At 33.2% G+C, this 12230-nt stretch overlaps 1 protein-coding gene across 1 annotated transcript; it reads right to left on the bottom strand.

Annotated features, from left to right (window-relative positions):
* Window positions 1-7655: 7655 nt before the first annotated feature.
* On the bottom strand, window positions 7656-11453 carry LOC146930642 (putative E3 ubiquitin-protein ligase XBAT31). The gene is made up of 8 exons (XM_085702115.1): window positions 11089-11453; window positions 10809-10868; window positions 10600-10671; window positions 10380-10501; window positions 10127-10267; window positions 9916-10023; window positions 9108-9360; window positions 7656-8400 (listed from the first exon to the last, which is right to left on the bottom strand). Exons 1-8 carry the CDS (start codon window positions 11269-11271, stop codon window positions 7996-7998), a joined length of 1344 nt encoding a protein of 447 aa, XP_085558241.1. The 5' UTR covers window positions 11272-11453; the 3' UTR covers window positions 7656-7995.
* Window positions 11454-12230: the final 777 nt, after the last annotated feature.

Genomic DNA, 12230 nt, shown 5'->3' with positions numbered 1-12230 from the left:
GAGGACCTCATGCTTATCCACGCGATCATATTTGAATCACCATTTGTTTATTTTTGTTTTGAATTTTTTTGACACCATGTTGAAAACCTTGTCCAAAGCCTTGTTAGTTTCCTTTTCAATTGATTTGTTTGAGGACAAACAAAAAGCCAAGTTGGGGAGAGTTTGATAAGTGTTTAAAAGTGATATATTTCATATAGGAGTTTAGGCATTTTAGTGACTTGTTTTGCAAGATTCTCTATGGAAAACTCCAATTATTGTGTAAATATGTCATTTATGCTTTTGAGCCTTATTCTACCCTTTTTGTGCAGGAAAATACAAGCAAGGAGCAAGAAACGTCAAAGTTCAATGTCCTACGCTATTAGCGTGTCCTACGCTATTAGCGTGAGAAGAAATGGCCAAGGTCAGAGAGATACGCCATTAGCGTACCTGGGGCGTAGGTTTTGGAGAACTCTTGAAGAGTACGCTAATAGCGTATTCTGAGCTATTAGCGTACAAGCTCCAGAGAGCTACGCTATTGGCGCACCTGGAGCGTAGCTAGTCAAGAAGAACTACGCTATTGGCGTAATATACGCTATTAGCGTAAATACTCCAGAGAGCTACGCTATTGGCGTGGCTGGAGCGTAGCAGCAGGGCAAGGCCAACGTGGCACTCTCCTATTGGCCAGAAAATAGGCCGCCTTACCACGCTATTAGCGTGAGTTGCGCTATTAGCGCAGGTGTAAAAATGCAGGCCCATTTAAATAGCATTCTTCCCTCTCTCTAGTATATTGACTATTCCATTGAAACATTTTATACATTTTCTAGAGAGAGGTTAGAGCTATTTCATAGAGAGAAACACAAAGCAAGTGATTAAGGAGTAGATTCAACCCTAGATTCATTGAGACATCAAGGATCTTGGCATGGAATCTTCATCTTTCCTTCCTTCCTTGCATTAGTTTACATGTCTATATGTAACTATCACCTTCTTTGTAGTATTGAGGTAACTATCAAGCTATTATGTAATCTTTTGATCTTTTAATATATAAGGTTCTAGCTTAATGATTCAATATTGTTGTTATTCTTGCTTTTAATGCTTTCAAAGAGATTCAAGATGATTTGGACACAAACCCTTGAATCTAGAACTAGAATAACAATCTATCTTATGTTATATCACTCTTGACAAGTTTGTAAACCTTTGATAATTACTTTTAATCAAGCTTTTAATGCTTTCGGATACTTAATCAGGCTGGACACGGTCGATTAAGTCATCCGATCGACTTTGTTATCGTTTAAGGAATTTGGACACGAATGTTTAAACGCTAACTTGGAAATAACGATGTCGCTTTGGACACGAAGGATATTGTAGAAATGATTGTAATAATATTGGTTATAAAGCTAGAGTCTGTTAATCGATCGAGAGATTGCTGCTGTTATGCTTGCTCGTTATCTTATACCGCAAGCGAAATAGTTCGATCCCCTCTCGTTTTTACTTTAGTGTCAAATATGGATATAGTGTCACAAACAAACAAATTATATCCAAACCCTTAATGTGAACGATTGTGTAAATGCTTATGATTAAACGTAACTCCCTGTGGAAACGATCCTATATATACTCACGTGTACATAGTTATATGACGTGTAGGAAAAATCTTACATCAATATGGTACTAAGATCATTCTTTTAATACTGAAACCAATATGGTATTGTAATCACTCTATTATGGTGTTGAGACCACTCAAATATGGTGTTACCACCATTCTAATTTTTAACATCTCCAAATATGGTGCTACGACCATTCTAACATCTAACTTCTCCATGAATTGAAGAAGAATATATATGTTTAAGATCATTCTTATTATACCGAAAAGGGACTATGATTTTAAAATATTATTTATTCTAAAAAGACATTGAAGAGACTATGCTCTTAAGACCATTCTTGATTCCGAAGGGACAATATACCGAAAAGGGACTATATGGTCTTAAGAACACTCTTAATTCCGAAGGGACAGAAAGGAGTAGAAAAAAGGAGAAGGACTTGTAAACACAAGTCGAAGGAGGGAGAAGAGAGGAAAGAAACAGGAAGCATCAACTGTGAATTTCGGTGTGTGGAATGCACTGTGTGAGCTCTCTATTTATAGAGAAAATTCACAACTAATAAGTGAGAAACTTTGGGAACAAGTAATTCACATATTAGATCTAGTACAAAAATATCTCAATTGAGTACCAAAATATATTATATTGAGTACAAAAATACATTATATTATGTACCAAAATATATTTCAGATTAAGTATTAAAATATATTAGATTCTCTACCCAAATATTCCATTAGATTCTCTACCCAAATATTCCAGATTGTATTCCAAAATATTTTAGATTGCGTTCCAAAATATTTTAGCAAAACTTGGGGACTAAGAAATCACTTTCTAATAATGATTAAATTAATTATTTAAGTATTAAAATATATTAGATTCTCTACCCAAATATTCCATTAGATTCTCTACCCAAATATTCCAGATTGTATTCCAAAATATTTTAGATTGCGTTCCAAAATATTTTAGCAAAACTTAGGGACTAAGAAAGCACTTTCTAATAATGATTAAATTAATTATTTAATTTATCATTTCAAAATAATAAAATATATATGATAAAATATATATCAATATATATATATTTTTCTCTAGTGCTTACTTCGTTCACATAACTATGTACTCCTATTAAGAGATACACCCCCACTATATAAACCTACTAATGTGTGTGTTTCATCCGATGTGAGACTTTCACTTTTTTCAATTCACACAACATTAGTTCTACCCAACATGGGAATTTGTGTTTAATCTTTTTACTCAATTTCCACACATGTTCCAACAATTAGCTACCCAAAAAGTATGATTTCACTACCACAAATTATTTTACTTGTCAAAAACTAATAGAAATAAGAAAGTTAATGATATTCACTTGTATGATAGATGTACTTCATTCTATTTTGTCACTTCAAATCTCTTGAAAATTTAAAAAAAAACTTTGTTAACAATAAAAATTGTCAACAAAAATATTTGGCCCCCTCGTAGAAAAATGGCTAGCTTCGCCGTTGTCCTTGTTGTTGAGACTTCCACTAGAACACAGGCTTATACGCCAAACATAGTCGTGGCCAGACGAACCCAAAATTTTCAGTGGTATTGGTCAAGTTGTGTTTCATTGGACATGGAAAATTTGTTGTCGAATTAAAAAGTTAGTCAAGTGATCGACTAATAACTCTCAATTGTAATTTTAGTTGCACTACAACGATTACGTTAAGGAATAAACTTTATCCCTGACCTACATATTCTTTAACTAAAAGTGCATTTAAACTTTTTTTTTAATGTCATGTGGGTAAATCACACTTAGAACCTTATACTGTTTCCGCGCACAGTTAACCAGAAGTCTTTGAAGAACAAATAGGGCAAGAACAAGAAATCTAACCCTGATGCCGTGTACACCATTTTCCATCCCTTGGTCAATTCCTTACTCTCAAAGAGGAGCTACTACTTAATCAAAAAAATAAAATAAAGAGGAGCTACTATTGAAAATAGAAAGAACCAAGTTGCCTTTAATTTACGGCCCTATGAATTTCCATTAATATTGACAGAAACAATTACAAACCACCACCTAATTCTTTATTCGTGGAATCATCATTGGCTGCACCATTACTTCTTCTCGATCCAACAGTTCAAGGCTGAAAACGTTGAGACATGCAGGGCAAAGGCATTTGTTTTGGCTTGTTTCAGGATACGTGTTTTCAATTCATGCGTACCACTAGGCCCTAGCTGATTCTTAATCAAGATCAAGCTTTGACTGTGGCATATCCCACACATGGGTTAACAGACCCTATTTTAATGTGACTAGATATCTCATGTGGTTTCTCATGTTCAAATATCAGATCTCTCATCATATGTGTTTGAGTTTATAGTGGTGATATTTTTTATTTTTTTAAAATAAACGATATTCATTCATTCAAAATGATAGAGTATATCAATACAATATAAATTCGCTAAAAATAAAAATGGTGAATCTACGAATAAACTCACAACATCCATGTTAATAACATAAAACGACAAAGTACAAAAGCCTACTAATATGACTATATTCAAGTATCCAGAATACCTATGTTTTCGGACCTACAACGTTGACGACACCAAAATCATTGATTGAATCTTCACTGGATCAAAGCTGATCTAACAATCTGAACCGAACAAACACCTGAACAAGATGGGAAAGACAAACAACACGCACAAAGACGACGAACAAAACAGTGTCACATTAACACGACAAAATCATGAAAGAAAAAAAAAATTAAATAGATGTGAAAATCACCAATTTAAATAAAAGGGAAAGGAAAAACAATTTAGAGTGGTGGTTTGAGGTCAAAAACTGCCCTAAACCACCCCTCTTTGCTAGGGAATAATGTGACAGCTAGTGTCTGATGATTTCTGAACGAGATTAATTTGTCTCAAATTTTAATAGATTTTTGTCTTAGTTTATAATAGTGATTGTCACTTTGTCTATAGATAAAAAAAAAAAAAAAATATGCCCGCAAGTTTATTATTTCCTCTGAGAGGTGTTTGATTCATGGATTCAAAAATTATTTCACAAATAACACTTATCCGAGAATATAAGATTCCGGGAGCCCCTGATATGGACCCTTTTGTTTAGGGTGCAGCCATGGTCCTTGCAAAGTGACCGGCAATAGTGGGTTTCTAAGCTTCGTTTCCGGTTTGTGTGGTGGGGTACAAAGAATCTATACCTACTATCTGCCGTACGAAAATTCATTTTAATTTGTACATCCTCTTTCCATGTTTATTTTTAATACTATTCCCATGTCAGATCTCTAACATACAATCGAAATAAGCAAAGACATGTGCAGATATTGTCACCAAAATGCCAGACGATATGAAATACCCTGTAAATGAAGAATTGTGCAATTTGGCAAGTTTCTATAGCATTGGGTTTGTTTTTTTATTTCAAAAACAACCTTTTTAAGAGCCCATGGATAGAAAATTAGAGATTTATGGGTTGCAGACCAATCAAGATTTATAGAAGGTGATGAGATTGCATTTTTATTTTCAAAACCAGAAAAAAAATATTGAGCCAGAACCATATATTCTTTCTAATTAGTATAATATACTGTATTTAACCAAACATGTTTGTAGATATAACTTGTTATTTTTCTCGCCTTACATACTATGGTCAGATCCACCCTCTCCAAATCAATAGTTTAGTTACATTACATCAGGGTAATTATAAAAAAAAAAGGTTTATCCCATTTTTTGAACAACAAGTTTCCGGTGATTATACAATATTTAGGTGAGATCTACTATGGTTAAGGTGACTAGTAAGATCTAAATATGTAAACAAACTGTGGCAACTCCTTGCTGTTTCCCTGAACGTTTAAATAGATAAGAATGAACCAAGGAATCAAGGTGATTATTATAAAATAAAATAAACATTTAAAGCAAAGAATTGCAGCTAGTACCACCACAAGTATAGATTATTTTTTTTCAGGAAAGAGATCTATTGGGCATGTAATCAACCAACTAATTTATGGTTTTCTTGTTTGAGATTGTTACAATTGTTAGAAAAAACATGATTATTGCTTGAAACGAGGAAGAAAAGTTGCCTATACATTTTAAATTGTCCAAAACCTCAGATTTATTTGTGATTCGAAGAGCAATTTCTGGAACTGTAGAAAAAGTAATGAATTTTGTATAGATACGATGGAAACCTGTCAACAAAGAAGAAGAAGATGAAAACCGGACCCACAAAGTTGGTACCCTTTATAGACGATAATTTACTAAGGTCCATCTATGGTCCTTTTAAATTGAGGACCATATTAGGGGCTCCCTAAGATTCCTAGGTGTTTATTTTTTTTTTTTCCTAAAAAGTGTTTGCCATATAATTTGACATTCTTAAAAAAACATAGAAGATATATTTTATTTTAAAAAAATCTTTATATATAATTTTTCATGAAAATCCACTTTCCTACATTCTCACGTGAGAATAAATCCTTGAAAATTATAGAAACTATGAGAAGTTAATTTATTCCAGAAAATTCTATACACATCAATATTTTTTTTTTCAAAAAAAAATATTTTTTTCTCAACCTTGTAACAAATATCGATATAGTTTTTTTTTTTCAAGGAAAAAAAAAATAAAACACCCTTGCTATATAGCCATGTATTGCTGGGAATATCATTCATAGACTTGAAACAAACACCCTTGCTCTTGAAAATGAAAATAAAAGTATATAATGAAGATGAGTTGAATTATTTATCGTACATTGCACGTTCCCATTCTGATTCATGTGAATCGGAAAGCACTTTGTTTTGGACACAAATGGGAAGGTTACGAGATTTATAATTACTTAAGCTTGTTTGTTTATGTGGCCAGGGTCCATGTGGTCATGAATTAGTCATTCTTTAAGATTTATTTATTTTTGGCTGATATTCTTTTTTTCATTACTAACTTTAAGATATATATCTTGTCAAAAAAAACTTTAAGATATATAAACTTTAAGATATATATTCTTGTGTACAATTTAAAAGGCAATGCAAATATCTAGATCAGAGTGCGCAATATTATTATTTTTTATTAATGCATCATTTTTGTTTGAAATTACATATATATTTAAGAAAAAGTCAGCAACAAAAGTTCAAATATACTTTTTAACACAAAACTGTTGTGCAATGCATTAAAAATAGTTGAATCGAAAAAGTTAAATAGTTCAATTTCTAATGCATTGAGTTCATTAATTTTTATAAAAATTTACTATAACACTAAAGTACGTCATATTTCATGAAGAAACAAGTTAAATGATAAGTTAGTAGTACTATTTTTAGCAATGATAAGTCACAAATATAACTCTTTAGCTTATTTTATTATATTTGTTAATGATATATTTAAGTATAACTTAAGTATTTTTAGTCTTAACCCTCAAGTTTCAAAGAATAGCCTTCTGATAATCCAAAACTTAAAGTATTTTTAGTCTTAACCCTCAAGTTTCAAAGAATAGACTTCTGATAATCCAAAATTTTGCCAAAAGATAAATAAAATCTAACAAAAGATTATTTCAGTTAGTTATCGAATTCAAGTTCTTCCGAAACATCATTCTTAATGGACACCACTTGGGCTCAACAATGGTTAAAATAAGAGTAATGATATTTTGACATCCATTTGATGACAACTTTGTTGACAACCTTGTTTTTCTCACTTCTTATTGGTCAAAAACAATGGAGAAAGAAAAAGGAAGAGAGATGATAACAACATCATGTGAGTATGAGAGAGAAAGTTGTCCAAAAGTTGTCAAAAAGTGGTTGTCAAAATATCATTTCTCTTAAAATAAATGTCACTAATGTATGGTACAACTTACCATAATACATTTTTTGGGTAGTGCCTATAAAGTGTCATTTTCCTTATGAAATTATTAGAACAGACACAAGACTACCATATAGTCACTAGTCATTATTCACAGATTTTGTAACAATGATGCTAATTCTGCTTTGTCAACTAGTTATCCATAACCTAGTGAGGCCCCAGTGACCCTGACACATAAACTTGTCTGGATTCTGTTATATTAATCGTAAGGTTCCTTCAGTACGGGTTGGTAGTGCACAAATTATTATATCGATGTAGACATCATCACATGACAACCAATAATAGGCCATGCCTTTCCCTTTCTTATTTTATTGCTCATTTTGTTGTTACATTCAGAAGCAAATAATAATAATACACAATACATTTTCTTTATGGTCTTTTAGACCTTAACTAATGAGAAAAAAGAATTTTCTCAAATTTAATGGATGCAGTATACTCTCATTGACATTACAATTTACAACATGTCATGATGATGCACACTTTGCTTAGTTCTCAATATTGCATATTGAACTCTTCCTTTTTTTACTTTCATTTTACCTTGCTTATCAAGCATAGTTGCATATTGCAATTATCATTCACTCATCAGCAAAAACACAACAGGTGTCGACATCATTGTGGCTTATCATCAACCCATTCATTTTCGGAAGCAATCATCCCGGAACTACGGCCGCTCATTTTTCCGAATGAATTTACATTGGACAATCCCTTGAAACTGCTGCTGCTACCCTCGTTCATGTTACGAAATTTCCTTGATTTGCTTGGCTTGAAACAAGTGGTATCAGCGCCGTCTAGATCCATGTCTTCGTGAGTTTCTACCTTGATAACCATCAGTTTAGATATGGCGCTTCGACAGAATGGACAGATGGGTGGGGTGGGATGCGAAGTTGAAGTGTTGGCCTTGTTGTGACAGCAGAGTGTTAGTGTGCATTGTGCACACATCTGGTGGCCACAGTCTTGGACTTCAATTATACACACCTGCTCAAAGCAGATGCAGCATAATTCCGTCTCGCTAACCTGAAAATTACATTAGATCTCGCAATAAGTATATAGTGTGGTTGAAGAAAAAAAAGTGAAGATTTTTATTTCTCGCTGGTGTGTTACAGCAATGCAAATGTAAAGGGAAAACATAGATTACAAGTCAGAGAGGCGGATTTCAAACTTGCCCCAAAAGTGAATGTATAATGGACTATAAACTTGACTAGAATTTGAAATACAATAAATTCTGACATTTTTTAATCAGTATCGTAGAGTTGTTTCATTTGTTCAAGAGAAGTTTCAATAGTTCAGAGCCTGTTTGACATGATGATGATCGCTTGATGGGCCGCTACACGCATTGGTAACTTCTAACCTACAGATGGTAAAGAGATGATAGTTTTCTAAGGTAGCTCGTTGAGATGGCAGACAACCCCGAGCTCTAAGCCTAAAAGGTAAGTGGGCTTGACTAAGTCGTTACCCGGCTGGGACAGCAGAGCCAAAGACAAATAGCTCAGAGTTTATGCATAATTCGACAGGTTTAACTGATCAAAATTAGAAGGACAAAAACTTAAAAGTATAAACTTTTGATTTGCTGCATATTCCGAAAAATATCCAAATAATTAGACTTCCTGCTATAAATTTAATAAGTTTGTAGGAACTATATTGCCATAATTCAATTCAACTGCACCTATAAGCAAAGTAGTAAATTCAAATGGTTGGTAAGAAATCAAAGGGTGTCCAATTACCTCAGAGATGTTGTCATCCATTCGATCAGAGTGTGGAGATGGAAGAGAGTAAGGACTGCCTTTCAATATGTTTTTCTCCCTTTCCCTGTTCGCGTCCAATAATGCCTGCTCTAATAAAACTTTAGCCTCTGGATTAAGTTCACTGATTATCTTCAATGATGATGGCCATACAAGAGGCTGTGCAGATGAAAGATTTAGCAATGCTGCACATGCTCCATGTTTGTACTTCAAAGCAACCACATATGGTATCCGCCTGCATAAAACACACACAGTTTGAAGGAAATTTAAGAAATTTTCAGACTTGAAAGTTGAATAAAACAGGTATAGTTTATATTGTAAGAATTTCTCGACTTATGAATCATAACAATGTTTCTTGGGATAAGGTGAATCCTAAATTGAAAAATAGCAAACAAGAGCACAATAGGAAAGGCCTACCGAAACAAGTGATTATATTTTTCAAATTATAGGTTTTCCTTAGAGACTTCCTTACATTTTACTACTACAACTAATGCCAAATAATAGGTTTACATATTTGTATGATCTATCAATTGTGGGATTTGGATTTTGTGCAGTAACTACATCACGCAGTTTCAACCTCAACAGTTCAATCTCAAGTTAACAGTCGAGATCTTTTTAAACGAAGTTTGTTATTGTGTAATCTGAACTGTATCATCTCAAGTTAACGGTTGAGATCAAAAACTGTGTATAACAGCGTGCTTTTTCCTTCATAGGAAATCCAAATCCATTGATCATCATTGGTGAGATCTTATCAAGTGGTAAGAATTCATATTGAGAAACTAGAATGTACCCAGATGCATCACGTTGGAGACGATCCGCACCCCATGCTAATAATTCGCGGATGCAATCGAGAGATCCTCCTTTAGCTGCTAAATGAAGAGGAGTACTCCCAGGACATCTGCAAATATAGCAACATATTAATCCACAAAACAAAATGATTCAACACATAGAGCAAATCCAAGCTTATCAGACTCATCGTTAAAACACTGAAAAATAATTACCCATATCTGCTAGTTGAAGCACAAACAAGAGCTCCACTACACAACAGAATGTGCACACATTCAGGCCGTCTTTGACGAGCTGCCAGATGCAATGGTGTAGCACCTCTACCGTCTCTAATATTCACAAACCGTGCAAACCCCCTGCAATATAATTGTATTCTTGCCATTGTTAAATGTTTTAAAATCATCAAAATACATCACCGATATGAACCAATTAGGAAAGAAATTAATGACAAAACCGAAAAGGACTAACCAAGAAGCAGCCACGGGACTAGATTGAGCAGCAGAAAGTATTGCCTTAAGGCAAGAAGAATGACCATAGTAAGCAGCATAATGCAAGCAAGTTCTTCCATGACACACATCAAACATTAAAACCTGATAATTTTTCATAATTATTAGTTTTAATAAAATAATTAAATAAATATAATAAAATTCATAAAATTGAAATAAACATGGAGGGAAATGTAACATACATTAGCACCAGCTTCAAGCAACTTTTCCACACATTCAATCTTTCCATGCATTGCTGCCAACATAAGTGGGGTCTGAATTGTTCCAAAAAAATACAATTAAAGATAAGTAAAAAACAAACACAAAAAGATAAAAGATTCTCCACACACATTCAATTCTTTCCATTAAAATCCAAATTCAAATCAAAATCCAAATAACATTAACAAATCACCTGCTTTTGTCGATTCAACACATCTGGATTCGCAGATCCATCTAAAAGCTTAGATAAAACCTGCAAATTCCCAAAAAAAAAAAATCAAATTTTGAAAACAAAAAAAAAAAAAAATTTCAAAACCCAATTGGGGAACTTGGGCTCAAATGGTTAATAAGTCCATCTAAGACGTTTCGTAATAATTTTTGGTCAGACTTTACTTATCATCTGACTGAACTCCGAATTATCAGATGGACGGAGGATTAACACGAAAAAAGAATGTAAAGGGAAAAGATTGAACCTGGATCTGACCATTGGCAGCAGCAATATGAAGAGGGGAATGATGATCATAAACAGTAGTACGATTGAGAAGAGAAGGGTGAGTCTGTAAAAGAGTAGAAACAGTTTTCAGGTCACCATGTTGAACAGCACGAAAGAGTCCATGTTCATGACTACCTCTACAACTAAGACCACTTTGACCCATCCTTCTCCACGTTTTCAAATCAAAGTTTCCACATTTATTATCATTTGATTGAGTTGTTCTTGTTTGAGAGAGAGAGAGAGAGAGAGAGAGAGAGAGAGAGAGAGAAGAAGGGAGGGAGGGACAGTGTCACATAGGTAGCTGAATGTGTCAGTAAATGAATGAGCAGTTATTCAGACTAACTTGGCTGTGGCATGGCATCAATCAGATTCTTTGTAGTTGTACTCCTCCATTATCCCCCAAGTTTTTTTATTTTTTATACTGAGTCTGATCTACCTTTTTGTTGCAGTAAATTACTGTGGTAAAAATATTGTCTCATGTAGAAGATTTATAGTGTTTGATTTTAAAAGAATTCAATTCAAACTTCAAAGTACACTTTCTATGTTAAGACTTTCACACTTCACATCACATTTTTAGGTATGTTTGAGTTTTTGTTGATAAAAATTGATTGTTAAAGAATTGATTTTAATTACAAGTGAGTATTTTTTTTAGGGGTCTAACTACAAGTGAGTTGAAAATATAATGATTTGTGTTTGAATATTTTTGAGTAAAAGTCAGTTGAACATTATATTTGTGTGTAAAAATCAATGATAAATTAAAAAAATTTGGGAAATGCTAACCATTGCCCTTGGGGCATTGGTTAAAGTACTAAAATAAGTAAGTTTGCATCGAAAAGTGGTGTAATCACAAAGTTTCCATTAATGGAATCATTAACCATTGCCCTTAGGGCACTAGTTAGCAGGACCCAAAAAATTTAAACTCAAACTTTAAATAGAATTAAAGGTCTTATAATGAGTGCTCTCGGGCCCTCTTTAAATATTCTAAACTAAATCATTATTCTTTTAAAAAAATCAAATATTTATATTTTCAATTGCATTCATTTTCATAAATACTTAATACTTACTCCTTTCGGTCACATTTATAAGCAAAAAAAATGATTATTTAGATACATTGAATAATTA

Source organism: Medicago sativa, chromosome 4 (assembly GCF_051527215.1).
Source record: "Medicago sativa cultivar Bolivia chromosome 4, Bolivia_mono, whole genome shotgun sequence".
NCBI classification, from domain to species: domain Eukaryota; kingdom Viridiplantae; phylum Streptophyta; class Magnoliopsida; order Fabales; family Fabaceae; genus Medicago; species Medicago sativa.
Note: the sequence above shows the minus strand (reverse complement) of the source record. Positions and strands in the feature narration are given on the sequence as shown.